The sequence below is a fragment of the Falco rusticolus genome, chromosome 4, assembly GCF_015220075.1.
Source record: "Falco rusticolus isolate bFalRus1 chromosome 4, bFalRus1.pri, whole genome shotgun sequence".
Lineage (NCBI taxonomy): Eukaryota > Metazoa > Chordata > Aves > Falconiformes > Falconidae > Falco > Falco rusticolus.
The window spans coordinates 7,312,908-7,328,398 of NC_051190.1; the positions used below are offsets into that span (position 1 = coordinate 7,312,908).

Here is a 15,491-nt window from a genome sequence, read left to right on the forward strand (position 1 = left end):
CAACTTCTGTTGCTGCTTTTCACTGGCAGAGCCGCCGCTGGCGGGACTGCAGGGCCCCGCAGGCAACAAAGCTGTTGAAGGGCTGTGGGCAATGAGGGGACCGTGCTGTGTCCAGCTGCATCCAGGGGGGTCTGCAGCGAGGAGCGGGGACGGCGGCGGCGTTGGGCACCCCAGTGCTCTGTTCAGGCACTTTTTCAGCTGGCCACCTCTGACATGTGCAGAAACGTCCTCATACTGCTTGTTGTCATTTCACTGCGGTGGTGTCTGTTAAGGAAACACGATGCAAGGTGTTTAATCTGCGCAGTGGTGTAAACACAAAGAACAGCTGCAAGTATGGAGGAGGAGGCGTCCACTAGATAAAGGAGAAGGCAGTCCAAAGCACGGAGCAAGTGTCCGACAAAGAGGAGGAGGGACATTTATCCCATCCTCGGCTTTTTCAAGTGGTATTAAAATACTGAAGAAAACCACAGGAAGAAAACCTTTTCTTAGAAAGAATAGAATCATTTAGGTTGGAAAAGGCCCTTAAGATCAAGGGCAACCATTAAGCTAACACTGCCAAGCCCACCCTTCAGGGACACTCGTGTCTCTAACCGCCACAGCTACAGGTCTTTTCAATCCCTCCAGGGATGGTGACTCAACCACTTCCCTGAGCAGCCTCTTCCAATGCCTGACAACCCTTTCAGTGGAAAAAAATGTCCTAATGCCCTCTTCCAAGCCTGCACTGTGCAAGTGTCCAGTGAAACCAAGACCACCAGTGGTCATGTGCAGGGAAAGAAGGCACCTTCTGGCTGGGGAGCTCTTGATTTGTGAGGAGTTGTGCAAACTTCTGATTTCAGTGTGGTTTGATTCAAAACCTTTTTCTTTTTAATATATTCTTACTTTAAACAAGTATGTAGTCTCCACAGTTCTTGATGGCATCCCCCTTTCGCTCAGATGTTGCCATTAGGAAGAACACCCTCAGTGCATGCATCATGCAAACACCATCTATCTTTTTACTCAGTAAGGCTAAGAATCTAGAGCTTAACTGTTAATGGAAGACGATTAAATGGCTTGTGGGCTCGCTTCTGCTTAGGTGAAATAAAAACTCAGGTCTGGGCTTCCACTGTGCAAACAGGACAGGACAACTGGAAAAGCTTTATTGTTCAATCAGTTTCTCATCAGCTCTTCTAAGCTGCACTCCTTAGCAACAACCATCGGACACTCATTCATGACGGGCTGCTGACTCTTTCCGTCTCTTTAGATTGTGCCGCGCTGGGGTCCGATGGCGTCTGCAGTCCTGAGGTGGCAGGTGCAGGTGGGGCAGTGGGGGACTGGAGGGCTTTGTCTGCAGAGTGGTGCTGGGGACGCTGGCAGAGCTGAGAGTGGTGGTGGGGAGGAGGGGGCCACAGGGCTGAAGTTCTTGCTGCCCGCTGCTCCCGCCGGCTCTGGAAGTGCGGGAGCAGCTGCCGGTGGAGATGGACGGGTGGCACCGAGGCTGGGAGGTGCTTCAGCCCATCGCTTGGTGGACGCTGGCATGTCCCCTGCAGGCTGGCCACCTGGTCTTCTGCAGGGCTGCCCCTCATCCATCTCCAGGGCTTTCCGCTTGAGGCCAGCCCTCCTCCGGCACTTTTCCAGCAGGTGGGGATGCCCTCTGTTAAAGAGGGGGTTATAGTAGTAGAGTACCTAGAAGAAGCAAAGGAGAAGAGTCAGTTGCCGCCATCCCAAGCCTGGAAAAGCCCAAGCTACGAGAAGCCAGACTCTGAATTGCACAAGACAAACATGGATAGTGGAAGGGACTCTCGGGGACGGCTGAAACCTCAAGCTGAGGCCGAAAGGTTACGTGAAGCGTTCTGTTCAGTCACCGCCACCCCTGGCAGCAAGAGCAGCGTAGGCTTTTCAAAAGCATAAGAAGTGCTTTCAAAAGCCAAATACCATGACTGTTCAGCAACTCCAGGGTGGGCATGAGCAGGGAGGTAACACTGGGGTCCTTAAGTGTATCCTCTTGGCATTCGGCCGGAAGGTTTCAGATTTGGTGCAGCAAGACACGTAGCAAAGACATTCAGAGCAATGAGGTTACACGGAGCCGGTCTTTCCATGGGACGGCTTCAAACTAAGCAGGTATAACCAAACTGTACTTTATCCACGTTTCTACTAGTCAGAAAGACTAACTCAAACCTTCCTGAAAACGCCCCGAGGAGGAAACTAAAACCGGACCGCTCGCTGCCCTCCCCGCCCCCTCTATTGCGAGGCCTTATGCGACGCGAAGGTCCGTCCCTCCCCCAAGACCCCTGTGAGCGTTAGTGGATGTGCGGAGCGATGGCTGTACCTTGCTGTGAGCAGCAGCTGCTGCTTCTTCTGCCAGGAACTCAGGCAGGGAGGCAGATCTTTCGCCATCCCCTTGCATTTTGACGAATCCGTGGTAGTTCATCTGGCGAAGGAAGCTCTTCATGCTCTGCCTGGTGTAAACCTGCAGAGGTCCTCCCCCGCCCAGCACCTCCTCTTTGAAGAGCTTCTCGTTGATGGCCACGTATTTTCCTCCCTTGCTCCACCAAATGGACCGAAACTGGTCGCTTTCCATTATCATCCAAAGCTTCTGTGGAAAGCGGAGCGACAGGAGCCCACTGCCTTGGCCCACGCTCTTGCTGGAAGCAGGAGGGACTTGTTTGGTGTCATGTCCGTCACCCCCCGGTTGGACGTGCCGCTCCTCCCCTACCACTTGCATGGCAGCGTCCCGGGGGGCACTTTCCCCCTGTCCTGGAGGGCCAGCACAAGTCGTGTCTGCCCACTGCCCCAGCTCCTCCAGAGCAGGCAGGGATGGTGTTACTTGAGCAGACAGCTCCCGCTCCATTGCTTTTGTGCCAAGCTTGCCTCGGTGGCCACCACCGTGGAGAGCCAGGCCTTGGTCCTGCCAGTCAGCAAGCAAAGGCCAGCTGGCACTGGCTGGCTGTGGGTCCCAGCAGATATGCCGGCACGGCATTGTGATGCCCGTGCTGCATAGTGGTGACATCACAATGCGACGTCACGGTGACGTTTGAAAACGGTGGCCTGGCAGAAAGGAGCAGCCGGAGGAGCAGTTGCTGAAGAGCAACTTCTGTTGCTGCTTTTCACTGGCAGAGCCGCCGCTGGCGGGACTGCAGGGCCCCGCAGGCAACAAAGCTGTTGAAGGGCTGTGGGCAATGAGGGGACCGTGCTGTGTCCAGCTGCATCCAGGGGGGTCTGCAGCGAGGAGCGGGGACGGCGGCGGCGTTGGGCACCCCAGTGCTCTGTTCAGGCACTTTTTCAGCTGGCCACCTCTGACATGTGCAGAAACGTCCTCATACTGCTTGTTGTCATTTCACTGCGGTGGTGTCTGTTAAGGAAACACGATGCAAGGTGTTTAATCTGCGCAGTGGTGTAAACACAAAGAACAGCTGCAAGTATGGAGGAGGAGGCGTCCACTAGATAAAGGAAAAGGCAGTCCAAAGCACGGAGCAAGTGTCCGACAAAGAGGAGGAGGGACATTTATCCCATCCTCGGCTTTTTCAAGTGGTATTAAAATACTGAAGAAAACCACAGGAAGAAAACCTTTTCTTAGAAAGAATAGAATCATTTAGGTTGGAAAAGGCCCTTAAGATCAAGGGCAACCATTAAGCTAACACTGCCAAGCCCACCCTTCAGGGACACTCGTGTCTCTAACCGCCACAGCTACAGGTCTTTTCAATCCCTCCAGGGATGGTGACTCAACCACTTCCCTGAGCAGCCTCTTCCAATGCCTGACAACCCTTTCAGTGGAAAAAAATGTCCTAATGCCCTCTTCCAAGCCTGCACTGTGCAAGTGTCCAGTGAAACCAAGACCACCAGTGGTCATGTGCAGGGAAAGAAGGCACCTTCTGGCTGGGGAGCTCTTGATTTGTGAGGAGTTGTGCAAACTTCTGATTTCAGTGTGGTTTGATTCAAAACCTTTTTCTTTTTAATATATTCTTACTTTAAACAAGTATGTAGTCTCCACAGTTCTTGATGGCATCCCCCTTTCGCTCAGATGTTGCCATTAGGAAGAACACCCTCAGTGCATGCATCATGCAAACACCATCTATCTTTTTACTCAGTAAGGCTAAGAATCTAGAGCTTAACTGTTAATGGAAGACGATTAAATGGCTTGTGGGCTCGCTTCTGCTTAGGTGAAATAAAAACTCAGGTCTGGGCTTCCACTGTGCAAACAGGACAGGACAACTGGAAAAGCTTTATTGTTCAATCAGTTTCTCATCAGCTCTTCTAAGCTGCACTCCTTAGCAACAACCATCGGACACTCATTCATGACGGGCTGCTGACTCTTTCCGTCTCTTTAGATTGTGCCGCGCTGGGGTCCGATGGCGTCTGCAGTCCTGAGGTGGCAGGTGCAGGTGGGGCAGTGGGGGACTGGAGGGCTTTGTCTGCAGAGTGGTGCTGGGGACGCTGGCAGAGCTGAGAGTGGTGGTGGGGAGGAGGGGGCCACAGGGCTGAAGTTCTTGCTGCCCGCTGCTCCCGCCGGCTCTGGAAGTGCGGGAGCAGCTGCCGGTGGAGATGGACGGGTGGCACCGAGGCTGGGAGGTGCTTCAGCCCATCGCTTGGTGGACGCTGGCATGTCCCCTGCAGGCTGGCCACCTGGTCTTCTGCAGGGCTGCCCCTCATCCATCTCCAGGGCTTTCCGCTTGAGGCCAGCCCTCCTCCGGCACTTTTCCAGCAGGTGGGGATGCCCTCTGTTAAAGAGGGGGTTATAGTAGTAGAGTACCTAGAAGAAGCAAAGGAGAAGAGTCAGTTGCCGCCATCCCAAGCCTGGAAAAGCCCAAGCTACGAGAAGCCAGACTCTGAATTGCACAAGACAAACATGGATAGTGGAAGGGACTCTCGGGGACGGCTGAAACCTCAAGCTGAGGCCGAAAGGTTACGTGAAGCGTTCTGTTCAGTCACCGCCACCCCTGGCAGCAAGAGCAGCGTAGGCTTTTCAAAAGCATAAGAAGTGCTTTCAAAAGCCAAATACCATGACTGTTCAGCAACTCCAGGGTGGGCATGAGCAGGGAGGTAACACTGGGGTCCTTAAGTGTATCCTCTTGGCATTCGGCCGGAAGGTTTCAGATTTGGTGCAGCAAGACACGTAGCAAAGACATTCAGAGCAATGAGGTTACACGGAGCCGGTCTTTCCATGGGACGGCTTCAAACTAAGCAGGTATAACCAAACTGTACTTTATCCACGTTTCTACTAGTCAGAAAGACTAACTCAAACCTTCCTGAAAACGCCCCGAGGAGGAAACTAAAACCGGACCGCTCGCTGCCCTCCCCGCCCCCTCTATTGCGAGGCCTTATGCGACGCGAAGGTCCGTCCCTCCCCCAAGACCCCTGTGAGCGTTAGTGGATGTGCGGAGCGATGGCTGTACCTTGCTGTGAGCAGCAGCTGCTGCTTCTTCTGCCAGGAACTCAGGCAGGGAGGCAGATCTTTCGCCATCCCCTTGCATTTTGACGAATCCGTGGTAGTTCATCTGGCGAAGGAAGCTCTTCATGCTCTGCCTGGTGTAAACCTGCAGAGGTCCTCCCCCGCCCAGCACCTCCTCTTTGAAGAGCTTCTCGTTGATGGCCACGTATTTTCCTCCCTTGCTCCACCAAATGGACCGAAACTGGTCGCTTTCCATTATCATCCAAAGCTTCTGTGGAAAGCGGAGCGACAGGAGCCCACTGCCTTGGCCCACGCTCTTGCTGGAAGCAGGAGGGACTTGTTTGGTGTCATGTCCGTCACCCCCCGGTTGGACGTGCCGCTCCTCCCCTACCACTTGCATGGCAGCGTCCCGGGGGGCACTTTCCCCCTGTCCTGGAGGGCCAGCACAAGTCGTGTCTGCCCACTGCCCCAGCTCCTCCGGAGCAGGCAGGGATGGTGTTACTTGAGCAGACAGCTCCCGCTCCATTGCTTTTGTGCCAAGCTTGCCTCGGTGGCCACCACCGTGGAGAGCCAGGCCTTGGTCCTGCCAGTCAGCAAGCAAAGGCCAGCTGGCACTGGCTGGCTGTGGGTCCCAGCAGATATGCCGGCACGGCATTGTGATGCCCGTGCTGCATAGTGGTGACATCACAATGCGACGTCACGGTGACGTTTGAAAACGGTGGCCTGGCAGAAAGGAGCAGCTGGAGGAGCAGTTGCTGAAGAGCAACTTCTGTTGCTGCTTTTCACTGGCAGAGCCGCCGCTGGCGGGACTGCAGGGCCCCGCAGGCAACAAAGCTGTTGAAGGGCTGTGGGCAATGAGGGGACCGTGCTGTGTCCAGCTGCATCCAGGGGGGTCTGCAGCGAGGAGCGGGGACGGCGGCGGCGTTGGGCACCCCAGTGCTCTGTTCAGGCACTTTTTCAGCTGGCCACCTCTGACATGTGCAGAAACGTCCTCATACTGCTTGTTGTCATTTCACTGCGGTGGTGTCTGTTAAGGAAACACGATGCAAGGTGTTTAATCTGCGCAGTGGTGTAAACACAAAGAACAGCTGCAAGTATGGAGGAGGAGGCGTCCACTAGATAAAGGAGAAGGCAGTCCAAAGCACGGAGCAAGTGTCCGACAAAGAGGAGGAGGGACATTTATCCCATCCTCGGCTTTTTCAAGTGGTATTAAAATACTGAAGAAAACCACAGGAAGAAAACCTTTTCTTAGAAAGAATAGAATCATTTAGGTTGGAAAAGGCCCTTAAGATCAAGGGCAACCATTAAGCTAACACTGCCAAGCCCACCCTTCAGGGACACTCGTGTCTCTAACCGCCACAGCTACAGGTCTTTTCAATCCCTCCAGGGATGGTGACTCAACCACTTCCCTGAGCAGCCTCTTCCAATGCCTGACAACCCTTTCAGTGGAAAAAAATGTCCTAATGCCCTCTTCCAAGCCTGCACTGTGCAAGTGTCCAGTGAAACCAAGACCACCAGTGGTCATGTGCAGGGAAAGAAGGCACCTTCTGGCTGGGGAGCTCTTGATTTGTGAGGAGTTGTGCAAACTTCTGATTTCAGTGTGGTTTGATTCAAAACCTTTTTCTTTTTAATATATTCTTACTTTAAACAAGTATGTAGTCTCCACAGTTCTTGATGGCATCCCCCTTTCGCTCAGATGTTGCCATTAGGAAGAACACCCTCAGTGCATGCATCATGCAAACACCATCTATCTTTTTACTCAGTAAGGCTAAGAATCTAGAGCTTAACTGTTAATGGAAGACGATTAAATGGCTTGTGGGCTCGCTTCTGCTTAGGTGAAATAAAAACTCAGGTCTGGGCTTCCACTGTGCAAACAGGACAGGACAACTGGAAAAGCTTTATTGTTCAATCAGTTTCTCATCAGCTCTTCTAAGCTGCACTCCTTAGCAACAACCATCGGACACTCATTCATGACGGGCTGCTGACTCTTTCCGTCTCTTTAGATTGTGCCGCGCTGGGGTCCGATGGCGTCTGCAGTCCTGAGGTGGCAGGTGCAGGTGGGGCAGTGGGGGACTGGAGGGCTTTGTCTGCAGAGTGGTGCTGGGGACGCTGGCAGAGCTGAGAGTGGTGGTGGGGAGGAGGGGGCCACAGGGCTGAAGTTCTTGCTGCCCGCTGCTCCCGCCGGCTCTGGAAGTGCGGGAGCAGCTGCCGGTGGAGATGGACGGGTGGCACCGAGGCTGGGAGGTGCTTCAGCCCATCGCTTGGTGGACGCTGGCATGTCCCCTGCAGGCTGGCCACCTGGTCTTCTGCAGGGCTGCCCCTCATCCATCTCCAGGGCTTTCCGCTTGAGGCCAGCCCTCCTCCGGCACTTTTCCAGCAGGTGGGGATGCCCTCTGTTAAAGAGGGGGTTATAGTAGTAGAGTACCTAGAAGAAGCAAAGGAGAAGAGTCAGTTGCCGCCATCCCAAGCCTGGAAAAGCCCAAGCTACGAGAAGCCAGACTCTGAATTGCACAAGACAAACATGGATAGTGGAAGGGACTCTCGGGGACGGCTGAAACCTCAAGCTGAGGCCGAAAGGTTACGTGAAGCGTTCTGTTCAGTCACCGCCACCCCTGGCAGCAAGAGCAGCGTAGGCTTTTCAAAAGCATAAGAAGTGCTTTCAAAAGCCAAATACCATGACTGTTCAGCAACTCCAGGGTGGGCATGAGCAGGGAGGTAACACTGGGGTCCTTAAGTGTATCCTCTTGGCATTCGGCCGGAAGGTTTCAGATTTGGTGCAGCAAGACACGTAGCAAAGACATTCAGAGCAATGAGGTTACACGGAGCCGGTCTTTCCATGGGACGGCTTCAAACTAAGCAGGTATAACCAAACTGTACTTTATCCACGTTTCTACTAGTCAGAAAGACTAACTCAAACCTTCCTGAAAATGCCCCGAGGAGGAAACTAAAACCGGACCGCTCGCTGCCCTCCCCGCCCCCTCTATTGCGAGGCCTTATGCGACGCGAAGGTCCGTCCCTCCCCCAAGACCCCTGTGAGCGTTAGTGGATGTGCGGAGCGATGGCTGTACCTTGCTGTGAGCAGCAGCTGCTGCTTCTTCTGCCAGGAACTCAGGCAGGGAGGCAGATCTTTCGCCATCCCCTTGCATTTTGACGAATCCGTGGTAGTTCATCTGGCGAAGGAAGCTCTTCATGCTCTGCCTGGTGTAAACCTGCAGAGGTCCTCCCCCGCCCAGCACCTCCTCTTTGAAGAGCTTCTCGTTGATGGCCACGTATTTTCCTCCCTTGCTCCACCAAATGGACCGAAACTGGTCGCTTTCCACTATCATCCAAAGCTTCTGTGGAAAGCGGAGCGACAGGAGCCCACTGCCTTGGCCCACGCTCTTGCTGGAAGCAGGAGGGACTTGTTTGGTGTCATGTCCGTCACCCCCCGGTTGGACGTGCCGCTCCTCCCCTACCACTTGCATGGCAGCGTCCCGGGGGGCACTTTCCCCCTGTCCTGGAGGGCCAGCACAAGTCGTGTCTGCCCACTGCCCCAGCTCCTCCGGAGCAGGCAGGGATGGTGTTACTTGAGCAGACAGCTCCCGCTCCATTGCTTTTGTGCCAAGCTTGCCTCGGTGGCCACCACCGTGGAGAGCCAGGCCTTGGTCCTGCCAGTCAGCAAGCAAAGGCCAGCTGGCACTGGCTGGCTGTGGGTCCCAGCAGATATGCCGGCACGGCATTGTGATGCCCGTGCTGCATAGTGGTGACATCACAATGCGACGTCACGGTGACGTTTGAAAACGGTGGCCTGGCAGAAAGGAGCAGCTGGAGGAGCAGTTGCTGAAGAGCAACTTCTGTTGCTGCTTTTCACTGGCAGAGCCGCCGCTGGCGGGACTGCAGGGCCCCGCAGGCAACAAAGCTGTTGAAGGGCTGTGGGCAATGAGGGGACCGTGCTGTGTCCAGCTGCATCCAGGGGGGTCTGCAGCGAGGAGCGGGGACGGCGGCGGCGTTGGGCACCCCAGTGCTCTGTTCAGGCACTTTTTCAGCTGGCCACCTCTGACATGTGCAGAAACGTCCTCATACTGCTTGTTGTCATTTCACTGCGGTGGTGTCTGTTAAGGAAACACGATGCAAGGTGTTTAATCTGCGCAGTGGTGTAAACACAAAGAACAGCTGCAAGTATGGAGGAGGAGGCGTCCACTAGATAAAGGAGAAGGCAGTCCAAAGCACGGAGCAAGTGTCCGACAAAGAGGAGGAGGGACATTTATCCCATCCTCGGCTTTTTCAAGTGGTATTAAAATACTGAAGAAAACCACAGGAAGAAAACCTTTTCTTAGAAAGAATAGAATCATTTAGGTTGGAAAAGGCCCTTAAGATCAAGGGCAACCATTAAGCTAACACTGCCAAGCCCACCCTTCAGGGACACTCGTGTCTCTAACCGCCACAGCTACAGGTCTTTTCAATCCCTCCAGGGATGGTGACTCAACCACTTCCCTGAGCAGCCTCTTCCAATGCCTGACAACCCTTTCAGTGGAAAAAAATGTCCTAATGCCCTCTTCCAAGCCTGCACTGTGCAAGTGTCCAGTGAAACCAAGACCACCAGTGGTCATGTGCAGGGAAAGAAGGCACCTTCTGGCTGGGGAGCTCTTGATTTGTGAGGAGTTGTGCAAACTTCTGATTTCAGTGTGGTTTGATTCAAAACCTTTTTCTTTTTAATATATTCTTACTTTAAACAAGTATGTAGTCTCCACAGTTCTTGATGGCATCCCCCTTTCGCTCAGATGTTGCCATTAGGAAGAACACCCTCAGTGCATGCATCATGCAAACACCATCTATCTTTTTACTCAGTAAGGCTAAGAATCTAGAGCTTAACTGTTAATGGAAGACGATTAAATGGCTTGTGGGCTCGCTTCTGCTTAGGTGAAATAAAAACTCAGGTCTGGGCTTCCACTGTGCAAACAGGACAGGACAACTGGAAAAGCTTTATTGTTCAATCAGTTTCTCATCAGCTCTTCTAAGCTGCACTCCTTAGCAACAACCATCGGACACTCATTCATGACGGGCTGCTGACTCTTTCCGTCTCTTTAGATTGTGCCGCGCTGGGGTCCGATGGCGTCTGCAGTCCTGAGGTGGCAGGTGCAGGTGGGGCAGTGGGGGACTGGAGGGCTTTGTCTGCAGAGTGGTGCTGGGGACGCTGGCAGAGCTGAGAGTGGTGGTGGGGAGGAGGGGGCCACAGGGCTGAAGTTCTTGCTGCCCGCTGCTCCCGCCGGCTCTGGAAGTGCGGGAGCAGCTGCCGGTGGAGATGGACGGGTGGCACCGAGGCTGGGAGGTGCTTCAGCCCATCGCTTGGTGGACGCTGGCATGTCCCCTGCAGGCTGGCCACCTGGTCTTCTGCAGGGCTGCCCCTCATCCATCTCCAGGGCTTTCCGCTTGAGGCCAGCCCTCCTCCGGCACTTTTCCAGCAGGTGGGGATGCCCTCTGTTAAAGAGGGGGTTATAGTAGTAGAGTACCTAGAAGAAGCAAAGGAGAAGAGTCAGTTGCCGCCATCCCAAGCCTGGAAAAGCCCAAGCTACGAGAAGCCAGACTCTGAATTGCACAAGACAAACATGGATAGTGGAAGGGACTCTCGGGGACGGCTGAAACCTCAAGCTGAGGCCGAAAGGTTACGTGAAGCGTTCTGTTCAGTCACCGCCACCCCTGGCAGCAAGAGCAGCGTAGGCTTTTCAAAAGCATAAGAAGTGCTTTCAAAAGCCAAATACCATGACTGTTCAGCAACTCCAGGGTGGGCATGAGCAGGGAGGTAACACTGGGGTCCTTAAGTGTATCCTCTTGGCATTCGGCCGGAAGGTTTCAGATTTGGTGCAGCAAGACACGTAGCAAAGACATTCAGAGCAATGAGGTTACACGGAGCCGGTCTTTCCATGGGACGGCTTCAAACTAAGCAGGTATAACCAAACTGTACTTTATCCACGTTTCTACTAGTCCAGAAAGACTAACTCAAACCTTCCTGAAAACGCCCCGAGGAGGAAACTAAAACCGGACCGCTCGCTGCCCTCCCCGCCCCCTCTATTGCGAGGCCTTATGCGACGCGAAGGTCCGTCCCTCCCCCAAGACCCCTGTGAGCGTTAGTGGATGTGCGGAGCGATGGCTGTACCTTGCTGTGAGCAGCAGCTGCTGCTTCTTCTGCCAGGAACTCAGGCAGGGAGGCAGATCTTTCGCCATCCCCTTGCATTTTGACGAATCCGTGGTAGTTCATCTGGCGAAGGAAGCTCTTCATGCTCTGCCTGGTGTAAACCTGCAGAGGTCCTCCCCCGCCCAGCACCTCCTCTTTGAAGAGCTTCTCGTTGATGGCCACGTATTTTCCTCCCTTGCTCCACCAAATGGACCGAAACTGGTCGCTTTCCATTATCATCCAAAGCTTCTGTGGAAAGCGGAGCGACAGGAGCCCACTGCCTTGGCCCACGCTCTTGCTGGAAGCAGGAGGGACTTGTTTGGTGTCATGTCCGTCACCCCCCGGTTGGACGTGCCGCTCCTCCCCTACCACTTGCATGGCAGCGTCCCGGGGGGCACTTTCCCCCTGTCCTGGAGGGCCAGCACAAGTCGTGTCTGCCCACTGCCCCAGCTCCTCCGGAGCAGGCAGGGATGGTGTTACTTGAGCAGACAGCTCCCGCTCCATTGCTTTTGTGCCAAGCTTGCCTCGGTGGCCACCACCGTGGAGAGCCAGGCCTTGGTCCTGCCAGTCAGCAAGCAAAGGCCAGCTGGCACTGGCTGGCTGTGGGTCCCAGCAGATATGCCGGCACGGCATTGTGATGCCCGTGCTGCATAGTGGTGACATCACAATGCGACGTCACGGTGACGTTTGAAAACGGTGGCCTGGCAGAAAGGAGCAGCCGGAGGAGCAGTTGCTGAAGAGCAACTTCTGTTGCTGCTTTTCACTGGCAGAGCCGCCGCTGGCGGGACTGCAGGGCCCCGCAGGCAACAAAGCTGTTGAAGGGCTGTGGGCAATGAGGGGACCGTGCTGTGTCCAGCTGCATCCAGGGGGGTCTGCAGCGAGGAGGGGGGACGGTGGCAGCGTTGGGCACCCCAGTGCCCCATTTCTGAAGTTATTATGATTCGCTTCAGAAACGTCTTACAGATTTTGGCTGCACACTCTTTCTAAATCCAAGCCAAATATTCCCATCTCTAAACACTGCAGGACTGCAGACTGTAATGTCTAGTCTCCCCAGATACTGGGAGTATTTTTGCTCTAAGAGAAGTACAATCGGCTGGTGAAAGATCAGCACTTTCCCTCTGAGCTGTGCGGCCACTTTCAGAGGCGCCCAGAATACAGCCCAGCCCAGTACATGATGACAATCAAGCTCTCTATATCATGTGGGTTGTCATAACCTCTGTTACAGCCACTAGGCACTCTTCTGCTCCAGGGATTTGGTGCTGTTATGTGCTCCTGCCTTTCAGTGCGCTCCCTCCCCGGCACTGGCTGCACTGTGCCCTTCATCCTTTGGCTTCTTTAACCCTAGAGGAGTTTAACTGGGTGGGAGACATTTTGCCTTTTCCTGGTTTTGCCAAGAAACAGAATTGGGCACATGAAGAAACTTTACCCTGAAGTACCCTCCCTGGTTTTGAGGAGCTGGCAACAGTTTTTCCTGAGCCAGCTTTACATGTTCAACTGAAGCTACACTGACCCAAAGCTCCAGGCACTACCACAATACTGATAAATCTCCTCCAGGCCGCGCTCCTGTGAACAAGGACTCCACATATACCCTGAGATCTGTCCTGCAGCTGGAAATTCAGAGGGGCTATGAATACTTCTGCCAAGCAAGGGGAAAAGGCTTCCCTTGTTGAAACGCATTGCCACAAGCTTTTGTGTGGCATAAACCCTCTTAATGCCAGCAGGATCAATGTAAAGGACCCATCTATGGTACCTGGTATCTGAGCTCCTGCTTCTCTTGCAGCCCAGCGTGAGGCAGGTTGGCTGCAGCATTTTGTGAGCTCTGTAACAGGGGAGACTATTTCTAAGGTGACAGAGGCCCAGCAGACAGCTCAAAGCCCAGAACAACCCCTGAGCTCACCTTGTTAGCAGTCCCAGGTTACTGTTCTCTGACAATTTGTTTGAAGCATTGGCTAAATTTGGAAATGGTGCTAAAAGCAGGCTTGCCACTATCATGCCGGTGAATGAAGAGCTTGTCAACAGAGGGAGATTCACCAGCAGCAGGACAAGGGAGCAGCATGAACATTACTGTACATATTTCCTCTATGGAACGGTTTATATCTAAGTGTGAGTCCTTCAAAATGCTGTAATATAGCTTTAATATTGCATTAAGTGCTGGGAAACAGGAGAAGCAGAGGGCATTTCACTATCTAGCTTTAAACTTTCAAATGGATGTGACTCCTCCACCCAAAACACAGATTCAAATAACAAGCCAGTTCCTAACATGTTCTGACCCTTGAAAAGTGTCCATATTCCGCTTTTGGCTTTCACTTTGTCTCCTGGAAATCCTCAGCAATTTAAACTTGTTCCGAGAGTGAAGCTCACCAAGTGTTCACACAAGCAAAGGAACAGCAAGTAATGTGCAGTTGCTGGCAGCAGGGTAAACCCTTTTGGGTGGAGAGCCAGGACCAGAGATCACAGCCATCTCTTCCATCTCACCTTCTGGAAGCAACTCATTCTGTTTTCTCCTGCAAAAGTAGAAAGGGGAAGAAAGAAGCTGGTTGTCACAGGAAGATGGACAAGTCAAAAAAAAGAGAAGTGCTATAAGTGCAGTGACTGAGATGTGCTGCTTTGAATCATCCTGAGGTGTAGGAGACGCCACTCTCCCCTGCAGCACCTCAGGCCTTCTCAGAAGAATTTATTTCCCACCCAATCCCGCACTTCTTGTTCAGATTTACTCCCTCTTAGAGAGCAGACACATTCCTCTGCCTTTCAGCTCAATGCCAGGTCCACAACACACCTGATAGATACACCAGGTTCTATCAAGACCAAGAGCATTCTTGTCTATCACTATACCTTGACCCATTGTATGAGATATTTTTCATCAGCTCCTGGAGATGTGGGAAGCAGTTGGAACCCCGGTTCTGGTGGGAGTAAGGGACAGCATATTAGGCATCTCAAAATTAGAAAGATGAGGAAGGTTAGGCTCAAATCAAGCGAGGCAGACAAAGCCCTTATCCCCTGCCAGGAGGATGAGCAATGCAAACAGTGGATGCCTGTATCTGAAGTAGAGATGCTGCTAGTCACAGCAGAGGAATGTGTTTTAGGCAGCTGGCTTTTGGCCTTCTGTTTTGTTTACTCTTCCAAAGACAAAACCAAAAGTGACGCCATATCCTGCTGTACTGAAGCCTGAAGCACAGAAAAGAAGCATCTGGGAAGGGGAGGCAGAACATGACAAAGTCCAGACCATCCTGGAGAGAGACATGCACAAATTCTCCTGCTCAGCCTGCTGAACATGTACATATTTATCTACACAGCCTGCTAACACAGCCGAGTGGAAAATACCTACTGGGCTTTGGGATGCTCCAAGCAGCCAGGAGGAGAACAGGGGGAATATCACACTCAACTGCTCCTCAGGGGTTGTTTGATTTCTTGAGTAAGCACCACTGCACAGAAGGACCGGACCCTCAGCTGATGTGAGCAGGCTCCACAGCCTCTACCATAGCTGCATTCATAGATACCAGTTCAAGAGCTGCATAGCTACTGCCCAATTTTCAAGCTTGTGGTAACTTCCAACCTTTGCAAGTAGAAATAGAAAGGCAGAATGAGGAAGTGATCCACTGAAACTTGTCCTGTGTGAGGGACTTCCCTGGAGAACCAGCAGAAGAAAGGTGCTGCCTGCCCAGAGAAGTGCCACACTAAACCAGGCACTGGAGAATGGCCAAGCTGGGTGCTAGTTGGGTGCTTCATTCAACAGAAGACAGTACCCTCTGCCAAGTGTAGGCAGTGGCTGAACACTGTTATAATTACAGCTGAGATGCCAGGCCAGTAGTTTCCAATTCCTTTTATTTTTATTACATTTCTTTCAGTATCTTGAATTCACCTGAAGAGATCCGGTGTCCTATTTCAGGGGGCAGGAGAATTTCATCCTAAGAGCATCCACTGTTTTGTTTTCCTAGTTATGCAGAACGGTCCTAATTGCAAATGTAAGCGCACCAC

The 15,491-nt window shown here is 53.0% G+C and overlaps 4 protein-coding genes across 4 annotated transcripts; all 4 read right to left on the reverse strand.

Annotated features, from left to right (window-relative positions):
- Positions 1–15: 15 nt before the first annotated feature.
- Positions 16–2,773, reverse strand: LOC119147723 (heat shock transcription factor, X-linked-like). The gene is made up of 2 exons (XM_037387083.1): positions 2,306–2,773; positions 16–1,662 (listed from the first exon to the last, which is right to left on the reverse strand). The coding sequence occupies exons 1-2, from the start codon at positions 2,699–2,701 to the stop codon at positions 1,237–1,239; spliced, it is 822 nt and encodes a 273-aa protein (XP_037242980.1). The 5' UTR covers positions 2,702–2,773; the 3' UTR covers positions 16–1,236.
- Positions 2,774–3,450: 677 nt separating this feature from the next.
- Positions 3,451–5,998, reverse strand: LOC119147008 (heat shock transcription factor, X-linked-like). The gene is made up of 2 exons (XM_037385444.1): positions 5,370–5,998; positions 3,451–4,726 (listed from the first exon to the last, which is right to left on the reverse strand). Exons 1-2 carry the CDS (start codon positions 5,889–5,891, stop codon positions 4,301–4,303), a joined length of 948 nt encoding a protein of 315 aa, XP_037241341.1. The 5' UTR covers positions 5,892–5,998; the 3' UTR covers positions 3,451–4,300.
- A 146-nt stretch (positions 5,999–6,144) lies between these two features.
- On the reverse strand, positions 6,145–9,062 carry LOC119145811 (heat shock transcription factor, X-linked-like). Its single transcript, XM_037382500.1, has 2 exons — positions 8,434–9,062; positions 6,145–7,790 (listed from the first exon to the last, which is right to left on the reverse strand). The coding sequence occupies exons 1-2, from the start codon at positions 8,953–8,955 to the stop codon at positions 7,365–7,367; spliced, it is 948 nt and encodes a 315-aa protein (XP_037238397.1). The 5' UTR covers positions 8,956–9,062; the 3' UTR covers positions 6,145–7,364.
- Positions 9,063–9,207: 145 nt separating this feature from the next.
- On the reverse strand, positions 9,208–12,127 carry LOC119147859 (heat shock transcription factor, X-linked-like). Its single transcript, XM_037387316.1, has 2 exons — positions 11,499–12,127; positions 9,208–10,854 (listed from the first exon to the last, which is right to left on the reverse strand). Exons 1-2 carry the CDS (start codon positions 12,018–12,020, stop codon positions 10,429–10,431), a joined length of 948 nt encoding a protein of 315 aa, XP_037243213.1. The 5' UTR covers positions 12,021–12,127; the 3' UTR covers positions 9,208–10,428.
- Between the last annotated feature and the right edge of the window lie 3,364 nt (positions 12,128–15,491).